The sequence below is a fragment of the Periophthalmus magnuspinnatus genome, chromosome 9 (genome assembly GCF_009829125.3).
Source record: "Periophthalmus magnuspinnatus isolate fPerMag1 chromosome 9, fPerMag1.2.pri, whole genome shotgun sequence".
Taxonomy (NCBI): Eukaryota; Metazoa; Chordata; class Actinopteri; order Gobiiformes; family Gobiidae; genus Periophthalmus; species Periophthalmus magnuspinnatus.
In genome coordinates, this window is record NC_047134.1 from 35,609,138 (window position 1) to 35,625,073 (window position 15,936).

At 41.8% G+C, this 15,936-nt stretch overlaps 3 protein-coding genes across 3 annotated transcripts; 1 reads left to right on the forward strand and 2 right to left on the reverse strand.

Moving 5' to 3' along the window:
- Nucleotides 1-1,234: 1,234 nt before the first annotated feature.
- rnft2 (ring finger protein, transmembrane 2) lies at nucleotides 1,235-10,390 on the reverse strand. The gene is made up of 10 exons (XM_033972828.2): nucleotides 10,291-10,390; nucleotides 10,154-10,228; nucleotides 9,505-10,025; nucleotides 9,361-9,437; nucleotides 9,134-9,234; nucleotides 8,666-8,819; nucleotides 4,276-4,425; nucleotides 2,557-2,622; nucleotides 2,376-2,477; nucleotides 1,235-1,731 (listed from the first exon to the last, which is right to left on the reverse strand). The coding sequence occupies exons 2-10, from the start codon at nucleotides 10,198-10,200 to the stop codon at nucleotides 1,597-1,599; spliced, it is 1,353 nt and encodes a 450-aa protein (XP_033828719.1). The 5' UTR covers nucleotides 10,201-10,228; nucleotides 10,291-10,390; the 3' UTR covers nucleotides 1,235-1,596.
- A 19-nt stretch (nucleotides 10,391-10,409) lies between these two features.
- Nucleotides 10,410-12,379, forward strand: spring1 (SREBF pathway regulator in golgi 1). Its single transcript, XM_033972665.2, has 5 exons — nucleotides 10,410-11,058; nucleotides 11,198-11,354; nucleotides 11,431-11,582; nucleotides 11,711-11,824; nucleotides 11,920-12,379. The coding sequence occupies exons 1-5, from the start codon at nucleotides 10,963-10,965 to the stop codon at nucleotides 12,001-12,003; spliced, it is 603 nt and encodes a 200-aa protein (XP_033828556.1). The 5' UTR covers nucleotides 10,410-10,962; the 3' UTR covers nucleotides 12,004-12,379.
- A 668-nt stretch (nucleotides 12,380-13,047) lies between these two features.
- On the reverse strand, nucleotides 13,048-13,836 carry LOC129456531 (uncharacterized). Its single transcript, XM_055224258.1, has 3 exons — nucleotides 13,821-13,836; nucleotides 13,619-13,740; nucleotides 13,048-13,515 (listed from the first exon to the last, which is right to left on the reverse strand). The coding sequence occupies exons 1-3, from the start codon at nucleotides 13,834-13,836 to the stop codon at nucleotides 13,048-13,050; spliced, it is 606 nt and encodes a 201-aa protein (XP_055080233.1).
- Between the last annotated feature and the right edge of the window lie 2,100 nt (nucleotides 13,837-15,936).

The window sequence follows — 15,936 nt, forward strand, 5'->3', positions numbered from 1 at the left end:
AACACAAATCTATAGAAAATATGACAACACCTGGGACACACGATTTGGTCCTTACAGAGAATAAGATGTTTGAGAGTAATTCAGGTCCAGAGCCACATGCGCAGTTAAAGACACAGCTTATGTTTGAAATGGAGACATTAATATGGACCGAGTCTCATTGACACAGTGTTTGTCTTTGTGTAGAATTTCATTTCTGCGTGAGGAGTGAACCCAGAGACAGACCGTGTGTTCATCTGGAGGATGTGCTCCATCCAAGTCATGGACTAAAGTCTGTCAGCAAAAAGGCGGAAGAAGCGGCTCTTTGTTCACTTTTTGAGGTTGAACGATCTGACGTGATGACTCAGGCCATTTTATGGATGCACTATGACTTTTTACACTGATGATGCCCTTTACTGAGCAGCGCGTTGTGCCGGTGCTGTGCTTCTCTGCGCTCCTGTGCCGGCCCTGGGCTCCTGTGCTGGCCCTGCGCGCTCCTGTGCCGGTCCTACGCGTGCCTCTGCGCTCCTGTGCGCTCCTGCGCGCTCCTGTGCCGGTCCTACGCGTGCCTCTGCGCTCCTCTGCGCTCCTGTGCGCTCCTGTGCCGGTCCTACGCGTGCCTCTGCGCTCCTGTGCGCTCCTGTGCGCTCCTGTGCGCTCCTGTGCGCTCCTGTGCGCTCCTGTGCCGGTCCTGCCATCTGACTGAGCGGTGATGTAATGCTCCCTGGGTGGACAGCAGAGACTCACAGAGAAGACTCCCTGAATGTTCACCTTACAAGCATCAGTTTGCAGCGGGGGAAAACCCCAGTGATCATGACGCACAGAGCTGTAAACAAAGCACCAGGGCTTTGTCAGACTGTTTTTCTATAAGCTACATGTAAATACAGAGGATGGATGTTTTATAAACCTTTTCTACAGTGTTTAGATAATGTCAGTCATTTTCTGAGCTTTTGCATCAACTCGTTTCTAAATGCAGTGTTACGTGGCTTTTATTTATTATAAACATAGGACCTGTGCATAGAAGCTCTGCTGTGGAGCTGTCATTTATAACTCAACGGAAAATAATGAAGCTGTTTGTAATTTGTTCTTTTTACTTACTACTGAAATATTTTATATGGAGTTTGGTATAGTGAAATAAAAAAAAACAGTTTTCACATCTGTGTTCTCGCCATTATTATTATTATTATTATTATTATTATTATTATTATTATTATTATTACTACTACTACTACATTACTTTAAAAATCACCCAGAATTTAAATAAACAGGGACAGGTGGTTTATTCAGTTGTTATTTTGTTGAATAAGACAAAAATGACACATACACAGCAGCGTTAATAAGATTATTTCAAACTTTGAATTCTATTTTGCAAAATTAATGCTTAATGGAGTGAGGAATTTAAATAGTCGCATAATAAAATCTATACAAACATGTTAAAATCATTCTGTGTCACACTAAAAGCACTACACTGGTAAATCACTTTTTAAACTGACTTGTGCATTCCTCAGACCATGACCTTGCCCTTAAAAAGCCTTGCAATATGTTTGAGACGCAGCAGATTGTGTAGCAGTGTTTACAGCGAGCCACACGGGGCACAGGATGCATAAGCTCTGATGAAGCCTAGTAGATCTGGAAATGAGCCGAGGTGGTGCCATCTTTCCAGCATCGCGGGGTCTCGATGACTGTGGCTCTACAAAGAGGACAAGTGCGCTCCCGATCGAACCACAGACACAGACAGTCCTCACAGAACACGTGCTGCAACACAACACCACAACTGTCACACTTAAACACAAATCACACAGGTTAATCGTCTTTGTGCACAGTTCAAAATGTTCATTCAGTCAGAGCTGGATTCACTATTGTGTATTTTAAAGCTGCACTGTGTAACCTTTCTGACACCTGCGTTCCGCCTCACAGATGTTATTTATCTTATATTTATACATGTCCAGGTGTTTTTATTGTTCAAAACTAACACTGTTAACAAAAACAATATTCTAACTGTGAGCGGACGCACCTCTCCACAGATGTGACCTGTAACTTGACCTGATGGCGTCACCGGGACAAACATATGCCGTACTGTGGGACATACTGTGGGACTCCAGTCAGAGCAATAGTATCTCCATGGAGACAAGCAGGTGGCAATGTTACTTAGTGCATCTTTAAAAATGAAAGAAACTGGGGAGAAAACTGGAAAAAAGCTAAAAATTCTTAAACAGTAATTGCCCAAAATGACGGCAATAATAATCTGCACTCGCTCTCAGCCCACAATAGACTGTCACGTTCTCCGTTCATTTTCTTGTTCGTTCCACGTACTTCTTTCCCTGGTGATGTCTTAATAACTACGTTGGGACGTTTTTCTCTGGTTTTGGTTTTGTTAGTTGTAGATAATGAGTTCTCACCTGACAGAGCAGAGCTATGGGGTCTCTGAAATCAGACTGGCAAATAGCGCAGATGTCACCTGCCTCGCTGCACTGCTGCGTCCCCGCGCGCACGCCGTAGCTCTGCATGAAAATTATAATTCAGTTGTACGTAAAAGATGTCATTTCCTTAAATATGTCAAACTGAAAATGAAAACATCACCTGAGTGCCACAGAGGATGACAAAGGCCTTGCGTATGGCAGAAACTCGACCACAGATGTCGAAGGACTGGAAAACAGTGACGAAAATGTGAGGAATTTCATCTGAATAGCTATAGGGAATTTCTCACTTTATCAGCGTGTGGTGTTAACATTTATTTAAGTGAAACCACAGGCATTAATCACATCCGTGCGATGACGAACTTGGGCTGATAAAAAGGTGTGTGGTTTTGTGCGATTTTATCTGATAGTAACGTGAATCTTGAGCAGTCACTTTTTCAAAGACAGCTCATCTGAAATAGATTAACACAACTTTCCACTTCTCTTTTCTTCCATTAGCTCAGTGACTCGAGGATTAAGTTCAAAACAAAGAAATAACTTTTGCAGCTATGAATAACATCATGAATCAGACACAAACAGACACAAAATGGCTCCACTTACAGCTTTAATGTTTTATCTGGACATTAAAATTCACTCTACACTTCCAGGTGCGCTCTGTAGCCATTTTCTCCTGTGGAACACTAGCCAAACTGTAGTGGTAGTACTAGGCGGGTGAAATGTCTTGCTGAAGGGCACAACGGCACCAGTAAGAACAGGGAAAGAAGTACCAACATTTGGGTTTTTAGGGGTCTAACTATTAAGTCACTCAACTCAGACTTGAAACTATCATGTAAATGTTTTATTCTTCAATGATCTTCGTACACATACAAAACCTGATCTACAGTAGTGATGGGACGATATACAATTATACCTTTAATCGCGATAAAAAAAAAGGTACACAATTAATCGTTTGTGGCATTTTTCATCACACACGATTATAATCACCTTTACAGCACCACACTGCCTCATGGTTCCAGTTTCAATACAATGTTTAGGTGTTAGTTCTGGTGTTTGTCCACAGGGGGGCGCTCTATTATAGTGAAACTTGTTGGCTTCTATGGCTATGGCTCGTGGGCAGTGGATCCGGATGACTCCACACATTTATATCCTCCACTCAAGAAGGTGAAGTCTGATGTGTGGAATTATTATGGATTTGAAAAACAAGAGCAACAAGATGAGCCACCGATCAGAGTCTGAAGGAGAAAAGATACGACTCCGAGGACAAACACGAGCGACTTACACGAGCGACTTACACGAGCGACTTACACGAGCGACTTACACGAGCGACTTACACAGCACAGAACAGCGTTCTGCACATCTGCTTGCACACTTGCTAGCAGCAGCTCATGGTTTTACAACAATCATGAATTAATCTGAACCTATAACCTCCTGGGACCTGGCTCCGCTCATGAGGACAACACATCTTGGGTTTTCTACGCCACAATACAATTTTTTCTCTACAAGGTCCTGGTGTCCACACATGAGGACATTATACTGCCTTGGTTCAATAATTATCATGATAATATCATTAATCACGACTATTTTGGTCACAATAATCGTGAGTCTAAATTTTAACATCGTCCCATCCCTCATCTACAGTGGAAAGAACACGGGTTACATGAGTCACACGCGTTACACGAGTCACACGAGTTACAGGAGTTACACGAGTCACACGAGTTACAGGAGTTACACGAGTCACACGAGTTACACGAGTTACACGAGTCACACGAGTTACAGGAGTTACACGAGTCACACGAGTTACAGGAGTTACAGGAGTTACACGAGTTACAGGAGTTACACGAGTCACACGAGTTACAGGAGTCACAAGAGTCACACGCGTTACCTTGCACAGGCTGTAGATTATGATGAGCGCGGCCCCTAGAAAGTAGCTGCTGGAAGGATCCTCCCCCATGATGTATTTGTACCAGAGCTGGATGGGCACAAGAGTCCGGAACAACTGGCTCAGCTCTTCAATCAGCAGGTAGCACTTTCCCTGTAAAAACAAACTAAATTATTCATCAGACAGACAAACATTCAGTGGACATTCCCTAAAACTGGTAAGCTCACATTGATCGCCTTAACCACTTTTCTCAAAGTGGACAAAACTACTAAAGAATTTTTAAATTAATCCCACAATACAAATTCATTTTTAATCCCCTCAAAAAACAGGAAAAGCTCGACAGCTTCAGGCCACTTTTCTATCTAGTCAAGAGCAGTGCAGTATTAAAAGCTTAAAAAACAGCACGCCTCCAGCCCAAACATGGCGGCGGTCCAGAGCGCCACAGTTTCACAGCAGTACAGGCAATTTCCCCACACTGCTCGGGAAACTGGCAGCCGCTCGCTCCACCTGCTACCCCGCGCCTGCATTAAGCCGAGCCCTACGGGGGCTACACAGCGGCTCGAGAGGACCTGCAATGCCCTCCACAATCACACAAGAAATGAACTCTTCAACTGTTATAATGACAAAGTCTGACTGAACCGACTAGAGTTTTACAATTTGAAACTGGATCCACAAAAACATATTTTTAAAGCTCCATATTACTCTATTCTCTAGTTTCCTCGCCACACACAGACCTGGAGTTGTGTTTTTTTTGTTTCATTCTCACATGTTTAACACACAAACCTGCAGATTTAGACTTTGTTCTTCTCTCAAACTGAAAACACTGTGTTCCACCTTGTGATGTCATCATGTGGTGATACAGGAAGTGCTCCACTGTGTTTTTAAACTCCACACACCTTCATTTATAGAATCATTTGGATCATTTCAGCCTCTGGAGTTGCCACTTATCTCGACTAAACTAAAGGTAAAACTTGAAAACTTCCACTTCGTGACATCACAAGGTGGAACACCATTTTGAGCTTTGGAGATGTTACAGACTAATAATAAAGGATTACTTAAACCAAACACAACTCCAGGTCTGTTTTTGATGAAGGAACATCATTAGAACATGCTCACAAGAACACACTTTGTGTAAAAAAGGACCTTTAATATCACAGTTTAAAGGCACACTGCGGAATCTTACAGTTACAGGTTTGATCAGTGGAGAGGCGGGGCTGCTTTGGTTTTCAAGTTGGTTTTTTTTAGAAATATAAAGAAATTTAGTTGGATAAATGCAAGCTAGATAAATGTGTTACTGTGGAACATTCTAGGCTTCATCTCTATGGAGACAAGCGAATGGCAGATACATAGTGCACTTTTAGTCGCTTCACCTGACACAGACTGCAGCTGTGTGACTGAAAATTATTTTGATTCTATTGTTGAAAAAAAATCATCTTTTGCCGTCAGAAAACACGGTGAAATTTTCTGCAGTTTTTGCCGAAATTACGACAATATTCACCAAAACCACATCAACACGACTGCAATCTGACAGCTCAAAACACAACTTCTAACTCAGAATTTGAGGAGATAAAAAGTGAAATCTCGATTCACTTATGGCTCCTGTGGCGTCGGAGCAAACGTGATGACTTCCTGTATTGTATCTGACAGAGATTGATGACTGGACGAGCCGCGAGCCGCAGGTTGGTGGAGGAAGATGGCCTCCGCTCGCAGCCAATTCATCTTGTGTATTGTCCCCTCAGCTCAGCCTCCCACTGTGCACATCACGCCCACACAAACGCCGTCACATCTGAGGTTTGGACCCAGGCCAACAAGTTGAAGAAAGCTCCACTGCCGGCGACGTCTGGGCTATTTGTTTTGTTTGTTTAATTGGTTTTCAACAGTGAATATTAACAGAAGTGGTTAACACACAACTCTCTGCTTTTCTTCAACTGCAAAAGATGAAATTTTGGATTTGATAAAAAATGCACAGTATTTTATTATGTTTATTATGAACTCAGAAGTGAGGTTTTTCTTCAGACAGTAATGGGAGAAAAGTTTGGATCATGTGCCATTAACGATTACGACATATTTACCAGTATTTGTTGATTTGATTTAATTCATCTGATCAATTACTAGTTCCATCTGTCCAAAAATCCTAATAATTTGTATGTAAACCAATGTTTTTGTCTACAACGTATGACAAAATGGACCTGTTGTCACTTATAGACTTGAACTGACTGTACTTTATGGCTCGTTTATATTAAAGTCATTATATGAGATTAGTTTATCGTGCAAAACTGAAGACATCCAGATTACTGTCCATGGGTTTAAGGTTGCCATAGCAATTAACAATTCAAAACAAAATATCATATCTCTAAATGTAAGGTAAATGCTGCTTGTTCTCAAAATGTTGCTTGTATTAACAGAAAGCTGAAACCCATGAGCAGTGAGTCCACGCGACTCGGCCTGGGGGACCACAGACCAAACCAGGACACGTCTCCTGTCAGCGCTGATCACACACAGTTGACAACGTGTGTGTATGTTTTTGTTGTGAATGGAGTGAACAGGTAATGCTTGAGCTCCGGGGAGGGATGACCTCACTCTTGCTAACCCCTAGAGGGTAAATGATCTCAGTTGTTGGCTGCTGTGCTTCTGATAGGCCTGTAGCTGCATTTATCAGTGGAAAATTTCATCCTAATAATGTGTGTCCTCGGCCCTGGCTTCTCTACACACAAACAAGGTGAATGTGAGCAGCACCTGTCTGTCCCGGCCAGTGCAGTGATATTGTTTGGCCTGAGGCTGCACTTTGCCCTCGACTGGTGCAGACCTTATGAATACAGAGCAGCCTCACACTGAGACCCCACAGCACTGTCTCTCTGTCGGGATTTTCATTAGATGTTCAGAATTAATACCCATTGTAAGAGCAGTTTGTTCAGGCTAAGATAGTAGTCTGTTTGTTTTTACATTTCTTAAACTTTGTGTCTGTTTTTTTCAGCTTACATTTCATAATAACCTGTTTCTATTCTTATTTTGCTTCATTTATGGAACATTCAGTCCTTTACAGGTATAGACCAGGTCGTCTGGAACAAGTACGTCTGAATTATGATTCTTCTGCAAAACATGTGTGCTTAAGGGAGTATTGCAGTTTTTTTGTTTTTTTTTTGTTTACTTGTTTCCTGTCACCCTATTGAAATTCAGCTGTTCATTATTTCACAGTTTATTTATGATTCATAGAAATCCATATGTAATAGTAAAGTGTTAATCACCAGGAGCAAATAGCTTTATGCCATGAAGTTATTTACACCCTGCGGACTCAGGTGCCCTGTAGGCTCCAGAGCAGAATAGTAATTAGTTTGGTGATGGCATCATAGTGTTAATTTAAATGTTTGCATCAGGGACCAGAGGTTGTATCCTAGAATTAATTTGAACTCAAGGTTATGACGATGTATTTTTTAGGTTATGTATGTTTTGTTTCTTTGTTTATTTATTTATTTATTTATTTGATAGGGACAATGCACATTAATGAACATCTGTTGTGAACAAATGTAAATATGCCGGATTATAGCTACAGAGCTAATTTACATCCGCAGTCCCCAGGCAGGTAAAAAGTACAACAAATACATCACATTAGTACAATATACAAGAGTTAAAAAGTGAGAAGTAGAGTAAAAAAAAAAAAAAAAAAGGTAAGAAAAGTAAGAAGGGAGGTCCATGTATTGATTAGTGATCACATGACTGATTTGATTTCAGCCAGAGTTTGAGTTGAGTTTTAAAAGTGGATAATGTGGAGCACTCTCTTATTTGAAGTGGAATGCCGTTCCAGATCTTACTCGCCTTCACAGAAAGAGCATTTTGTCCAAAGGCAGTTTTTCTATAGGGCACCTCACAGTCTCCTCTGTGTGTTTATTGTGTAAGATACATAACAAGCATTCTACACCCACAGCAAAAAACATTACTAACATACTGTGGTGTAAGTCAGCTGTTTGCTGAGAATCTGACTTGTTTTCCAAGTAAATTTTGAGACCTGTGACTCGTCTTTATAGTCTGATGACTTCAAACTCAGACTTGTGAGTTTGTGAGGGAGGTGACAGTGACTTCCCCTGAGATTCAGGCCAGACTCAAACGACCTGTCTCTGTTTTATAAACTTGTTTCTATGGGAAATCACTGCAGGCGGCGACAGGACTGCTTAAGTCAAACTGAGCAGTGAATGGGCACGGGGCTTTTGACCCGTTTTGATGGGTTGTATGTAAACGTGGGACTTGACTTGGATTTTACTGGGACCAGTCCTACTGTAAGTGACTTAGCTGGACTTGGTCTAAAACAATGAGGACTTGAGTTAAGATGTGCCAGCCGAGGATAAACAGCACAATGTGCAGCAAATCGTGAACCTTTTTGTGTTGGAACATGTCTTACCCTAGATTTGAAGGCCAGCATAATCTTAGGCAGGAAAAGGATGAAACATTTCAGACCGATGGTGAAGTATTTGAGGACAAAGTCTGTGATGCCCACGATCCAGATTAGATCAAAGAAGTCAAAGCTGTCAAGATTTGGTTTGGCAAATATGAGGCTGGAAGAAAAAAAACACCTCATATTATACTGAGCGTATTAGAGTGAAACTACAGAGATGATGAAACAAATATCATGGAAATGACGATGAACTCAACACAATAATGAAATACACATACTAAAAATACTCACAGGATAAAAATAGATAAGAACTGCAACACATCCTAAAATAAAAAACAAAAAAATGAGGAACTCAGCCCAAACACTCTCTGAAGAAAACAAACACCCAAAAAACAAAAAACATACACCCAGAATCACAAATGAAATGTGGATGGAGGAGCACAGGTCACATGTGTAAATGTTAACAAACTATACCTGTTCTGAAGCTCTTCGTTGTGGAATGTGTAGTAGATATAGAAAATATTTCCTGCAAGGAATAAGAGGATCCACAAAGCAACTAGCAGAGAACGATGTTCCTAACAACACAGGAGCATAAAAAGACACACAAGTCAGGTAAATGTTTGAGAACTAATTCTGATTTACAAACAAAAATTAGATTAAATAACTTATATAGTTGTTCAGTTGTTTGTTTCATATTTTACCCTTAATGCCACTTGGTGCTTTAAAGATGAGTTGGCATACGCAAAGGTACAAGCCATGCCAACGCAGACCGCTAAACCTAGTAGAGAGAAAAGCAGTGAGCTGGAGCTTTATTTTCCTTTTAGTTACACACTTGCAGCAAATACCTAGCTTGTGCTGAAAGCAAACTTTGGCCAGCAGGATGAGGATAAAGGGAAAGCCTCGCTGTAGCCAAGTGACCACTGCTTTGAGCTCAGACAGAGCTGGAGCTGGAGTGGACTGGTCCTCCTGGGAGTCCTCCCTGGAGCCATGCCTCTCAGAGCCAGCTGCTGTGGTGGCCTGTTGGAGCAGAGAGGGGGTCCGGTGCTGCAGGGGCTGGTGGTGGAAGTGGTGATGATGAGGATGGTGATGGTGATGCTGAGGAGGGCGAGGAAGGAAAGGGCCAACCTCGCTGCGATGGGGGCCCCCTTCGTCCCTGGAGGAGGTGGTCATCTGGATAAAAACTTCAGGAGGAGAGCCCAGGACTAATCCGGCCGCCTGGAATTGGGCCGAGGACACAGAACCAGAGGGAACGCCCACCAGGCCAGAGAAGATCTGTTGGGGTGATGTTGGAGATTCTGGTTTTAAGCAGTCAAACACACCACCCTCATCCAGGCTGCTCTCCGACCCCAGAGTTTGGCTACGGCTCCTGAGAAATGACAAAAACCCACAGCTAACTGTACTTATCTCGCACATGCAGCACAAGAAATAATAAAACATATTCACGAGTTAGTGCTGCTAGTCTCTAATCAGAACAGAAAACAGACGTGTTCCCACCTTTCAGAGGGCATGCCATCCGTGTTGCTGCTGTGTCTCCTCTGCATTGCACATCACCTGTCACATGGCCCAGCTCTAAAACAACATTAAACGCCTTTAATTCATTAGACTCACGTTTGATAAAATAAGTGTTTTACCTGAATATGTTCACACATCATTTCTGCGAGTCTGGTCATTGTGGGAGGTGGATGGAGAGGTTTTTGTGGATGCTGAGAGCCCTGTATCCCTGCGTCAACCACTTCCGGTAGGACGGGGCACGTGATCCTTTTCAGCCAATCACAGGCCGTTTCCATGTCACACCACTTCCGGGAGTTGGAGATTTGTTTTGCTGTTTTTAGCTGTCAAAGAATGCTGGAAAAAAAACACAGAGCGTGCACCAGCTTTTCTTTTACCCGCTGTTTTTAGATGCATTTTGTGAAATCAAGAGGCGACACTTGTAGCTGGATAACTTTACGGAGAACACAGCGGTTTAACGGAGCTGTTGGGATGCTGCTATGCTAATGCGCCTGTGGCTAATAAGCTAACAAAGCTAATAAAGCTAACACAGCTGCTAAATGCTACATGCAGCAGCGTGTCACTAACTCGCATTTAATCTGTTTTAGGACCACATTTCTATTTTTGCAGTACATGTTTTTGTTGACTCTGAAGTGATAATAATGGGCTAGCTTCAATGACATGGGCTAACCTTGCACCAAAATCCTAATGCGAAACCATCTTTTTATCTATATTCTGTTGTACTTGGAGCCCATAGTTCTTGCATTGCCTTGTATCTTAGTTAAAAAGAGGTGAGGTTGTGTAAAGGCCATGCGATGATGGTCCTGAGACGCCTCCTGAGGAAGCGCTGGGTGCTCGGGGTGGTCTTTGGCTTGTCTCTCATCTATTTCCTCACCAGCACATTTAAACAGGTTTGTCTCTTGTCTATTTCAGTCAAGAATGAGTGCATTTGTGTAGCATTAAACTCTGTGTATGTCTTGTCTGTATTTATTATGATTGAAACAACTGTTTACCCTGTTTGACAGTTTGTGTTTTTGTAATATTCCTCAGGAGGAGAGGACCATCAGGGACCGTACTCTCCTGGAAGTCAAAGATGCAGACCATCGCATCCCGTGGAAAGTGCGCTTCAACCTGGGAAACAGCAGCCGACAGATCACTCAGTGCAGAAACTCTATTCAAGGCAAAACTTTGCTCACGGATGAACTTGGTGTGTAGAGACGATATTATGTGGAAATCTTGTTTTGTGCACCATATATTTATACCCTAATTTCTCTTTCCTGCAGGTTATGTTTGTGAGCGAAACGATTTGCTGGTTAATGGTTGTTGTAATGTCAATAGTCCCAGTACAAGACAGTACATTTGCAAAAGCTGCCTTGCCAATGGCTGTTGCAACATTTATGAGTACTGTGTATCCTGCTGCCTCCAGCCTGATAAGGTAATCTACTTCATCAGTTTTTGGCGTGACAGTTTGTGAGAGTGACAAACATCATAACACTATATGAAACTGATGGTAATCTCCACTGATAAATTTACGCTTCGTCCTAATTCTTATCTGTTCAACAGCAACCTCTGCTTGAGCGCTTCTTGAATCGAGCAGCGGAGGGTTTTAGTAATCTCTTCACAGCCGTGGAGGATCATTTTGAACTGTGCCTGGCAAAGTGTAGGACCTCTTCCCAAGTATGTTTGATGTTTGAAACTAAAGATTATAGATAAGTAATAAACTGCAAAGCTGTTGTTTAGTCACATTATTTACTTTCTGCTCCTTTCTGCAGAGTGTCCAACATGAAAACACTTATCGAAACCCTCAAGCCAAGTACTGTTACGGAGAAAGCCCACCGGAGCTGCTTCCTATATGACACTTTCTCTCCGAATCCCTGGTTTACTATGAAGTCTGACACTGCAGTGGTGCATTTACAGGCCACTGTGTGGAGCCCAGTTTGGCTCAGATTCAACAGCTCGACTGGGGTAGGGTCATGAACAGGAAACATTGAAATGGACCTTAAATGGGACAATAGTGACTGTGTGTTTCTATTATTTACACTTCATAAGTGCGTCAACGTTTTCATACATTCATCCATGATGATCATTACTGGCAGCTCAAACGTCCAGCAACTCATTTCATAACAAAGGAAACAACATAGATTTCATTGAGAACAAGTTTTGTTTTTATTAAACAACAATGAATGTGTCAGTCTGTCTTTTGTGCATGTGTATTAAAGTGTTATTTAACTTAAAAAGTTGCAGAAAATATTTTTTTAACTGCTGGTATTTTAAAGTGGCTTTAGTCGTCTATAAAAACGTAAATCCAACAGGTTGTAGGCCGTTCTCGTGAAAGAGGTTAAAGTGATCCATACAAAAAATGTTTGTTTTCTCTTTGGAAATAATAAAATTACAATTTCTAATTAAATTTTAATTGATCTGTTAATTTAAGGGAGAGGTGGCCCACATTAATCTTTGTTACAGTTTGGTTGTTGTCCCATTCCTCACTGATGGAAGTGTGACAGACTTATCGTCTTACCCCGCGCTGTCCATCTGTCCACTGCTTCCCCGTGTACAGTAATTGGAGTCCAAAGCAGTGACTTCTTTAAAGGTGATTTTATCTGCCTTACCTCAGGCTACACTCGCTCACAGGGGAGAGCCGAGCCAGAGTAAAACAATTAATCATTGTGAAGGCTGAGAAAACAAACTGGCATAATTAGGAAATGTAATAGAAGCCTCTCTCATTTGGCACATTGATTAATTACTATCACTTGGGATTGGTCCAAAAAGAACAAAGCACTTTTGGAAACTGACACTTTGTATAGAACATTTTATTGCAAAAAGCTCAAACTACATCAGACAGTTTCAGCTTTGACATTTGCATCCATCCAGATGTTTATTTTAAAAAGTGTGAGTAGATATTAAAAAAGATGACCACTTCCCTCTCTGTACGTTTGCAGCTCTGTGGCTCTTTGTTTGAGGGCGACTCTCCGGCTCTTCTTGGACTTTGGCGTTGGGAGTTTGTGCTGCAGCCAGTGCAGGTAGTGTGCACCTGCAGTGAGCAGAGTGTGGCTCCACTGCTTCCTCTCAAAGGTTTTCGTGGGCATCTCGGGGGGTGACGGAGGAGAGGAGCACTTCCCTCCCAGGACGCCCTGCAGACAGGCACCCAGCAGACCCACTCTGGAGATGGACTCCCTCAGCACCTTGTGAAGGGACACATCTTCAGGGTTCAAATCGTTTTTCTGGTCATCCAGGATCCTTTCCAGACTTTGGGCTAGAAACAGCAGACTGCACTGCACTTTGGCCCCAACAACAGAGGAGTTGTGCTCCACTGTGAGCTCTGGGAAACCTGGCACCCAGGTTCCAAAGGGTTTGCCATTAGCTTCATCCTGCAAAAAGCACACACACAATCATCTAAAGTACTGCGCTTTTCCTGAATTTACAATATATCAAATCAATTAAAGCCACTTTTTTTACAGGCACTGTACTTACAAACTTAGTTAAACAGATTTCCATTTCGTGTTTGGTCAAAGAGGCCAGTTGTCTGGGTTTACACGATAAATTTGCTTCAACAAAGTGTAACATGATCATCATCCACAGAATCTTCAGGAAACCTGCAAAATCAAAGTGTTAAAAACATGAGTGAGGAAACTCAAATCACTAATGAAAAGTATAAACCAAAAGAATCAAGCACCTGCTCGGTAATTCATTTTGAATAAAGAATCTTCCAAATCTCAGACTGTTTTATAGAGGCACATCACAGAAGTGACGAGGCTGAAGATAAGATTATCTGAACCTCACATCCTTCAATGAAAAACAGCCACAAACTCAATGATCTGTGCAGAATTTACACCTAGAACATATTTACAATGTTATTTTGAACTGTTTATTTCTGCATTTAGAGAATCATTTATCCTTTAGACTAGTCTCTGTGGTGATACTGAGTGAGACAAATTACAATTTTATTGTAGTGAGTAAAGGCATGAGATCATTTAAGGAGGAAAACAAGTGAAAAAACTACAATGTCTTTAAACAGATAAACAGTTTTAGCACGTCTCTGATACTGGAGACGTGTCTGAGGTGAACAGTGACTCAGGTTTGTCACTGTGCCCCAGGGCACCTGTGGCGACTGAAGTAGTTCACTACCAGAGTTTGGAGTAAATGAATAATTACTACAATATAAATATAAAGAGAACAATACAAGTGTAAAGCATCATTCTAATTATAATTAAATATGATCATGACAAAACAAGTGTAGATGAAACATTTATTTGAAACAAGTAAAATATATATGAATTAAATACATTTAATAAATATTATAAATATATAAATACATATAAAATCATATTCAGCTGGTTAAAAATACATAGATTCCATGAAGTGAAGATTCTGCTGACGCCCTGATCTGATCACAAAGTGCATCTGCGTCAAACTAAAACTATATTTTCTTTATAAATTTATGCAAATATTATCCATGTCCTTTCACTGTGAGAAGCACCTGCTCCACCCGTGTGAGCCACTCCTGCAGCCGCAGCAGCACCGCCCAGCCGTACACTTTGATGTGGAATCTGTGGGGGTGGTGCACGGTCAGAGGAGGAGGGGAGGGGGGCACAGCAGAATCCGACTCTCTGAGGAGCTGCTGGACGCTAGACACGAAATAACCACATCTGTTGAACACAGCAGCATAGAGCCTTTTCAGCGGCTCTGTGTTTGCAAACTTTTCTTTATGGTAGAGCTGCACTTGGTGAACATGTTGTGTGAAGAGTCTGGTCTTGCTGTAAACGCTCTGCAGCTTCTCCTCAGCGCTGACGCCACTGACACTGACGTCCGGGACCTCGGGAGGAACTGAGTTGTTCCTTTCACTGTGTATTCTGGTCTGAAATAAAATAAAATAAAATGGTCATAATGAGCTCTTGATGAAGTGGCCACTTTGAAACTATAAAAATCCCTGAAACTTTTTCAAAAATGGTTGGATCTGGATGTTTGTGTTTTCTGACGTTTAGGCTGAGGCAGGTTATGATCATGTGACAACAGGGAAATACATAAAAAACTGGCTTAGGGCCAGATTTGGGCCTCGGGCCATGGTTTGGATATGTCAGATATAAACATCATCAGTTACAGTCGTGTTATTGACCAGACTGGAGCAGCAGCTGCCCTGGGGCAGACTGACAGTGATATGGCTGTAATTCTGCACCATAAGCAGCTCTGTGTCCACCTCTAAACTCAGACGCACCAACACAAACGTACAAGGTGCTCAAGACGGCACATCACTTCTAGATATTTATAAGAAGAGTAATAAAAATAGGGCACTTACATATTCTTCAAATAATGTGTCAGTTTCATGTTTCAAAAGACGCAAAACTTTAATGGTCACGTTCATCTGTTCAGAGGACGGCACGAGTGACGCTGCTGCAGAAAACACTGGAGTCCCCTGGATCTCCACAAGCATCAACATCAGCCCTGAAAACACTTCAAACAGCACAGGAAAAATCATATAGAAATGTAATTATACTGAGACACACTGATCCAGCTTTTTCCACACTATGGCTTTAAGTATCTGTCGATACCCAAGATGAACCGATACCAGAGACATTCATTTACTTTAAACAAAAATAAAATAAGACAAAACTGATCCAGAGGTGTTATGTAGCTGTTATTTAAGAAACTACAGACTCTGTGTAATAAAAGTTCAAATATTCTGACTCTTTCTGGGCCAAGTACAGCCCAGTAAATAAAGTCTTCATCACTTTACATGTCCAGCCAGGAGAACGGCCGATATAACCAGTGTCTGAAGCCGATATCCGATACAG

What these genes read in the sequence shown, in the direction of transcription:
- rnft2 (XM_033972828.2), bottom strand. Translation starts at nt 10,200, where the DNA reads ATGCAGAGGAGACACAGCAGCAACACGGATGGCATGCCCTCTGAAAG. An exon ending in GATGGCATGCCCTCTGAAAG is followed by an intron (nt 10,026 to 10,153) that starts GTGGGAACACGT and finishes GTCATTTCTCAG; the next exon opens with GAGCCGTAGCCAAACTCTGG. An exon ending in CCATAGCTCTGCTCTGTCAG is followed by an intron (nt 1,732 to 2,375) that starts GTGAGAACTCAT and finishes GTTGTGTTGCAG; the next exon opens with CACGTGTTCTGTGAGGACTG.
- spring1 (XM_033972665.2), top strand. Translation starts at nt 10,963, where the DNA reads ATGATGGTCCTGAGACGCCTCCTGAGGAAGCGCTGGGTGCTCGGGGTG. An exon ending in GCTGCCTCCAGCCTGATAAG is followed by an intron (nt 11,583 to 11,710) that starts GTAATCTACTTC and finishes TCTGTTCAACAG; the next exon opens with CAACCTCTGCTTGAGCGCTT. An exon ending in AGTGTAGGACCTCTTCCCAA is followed by an intron (nt 11,825 to 11,919) that starts GTATGTTTGATG and finishes TCCTTTCTGCAG; the next exon opens with AGTGTCCAACATGAAAACAC.
- LOC129456531 (XM_055224258.1), bottom strand. An exon ending in AAATCTGTTTAACTAAGTTT is followed by an intron (nt 13,516 to 13,618) that starts GTAAGTACAGTG and finishes TGCTTTTTGCAG; the next exon opens with GATGAAGCTAATGGCAAACC.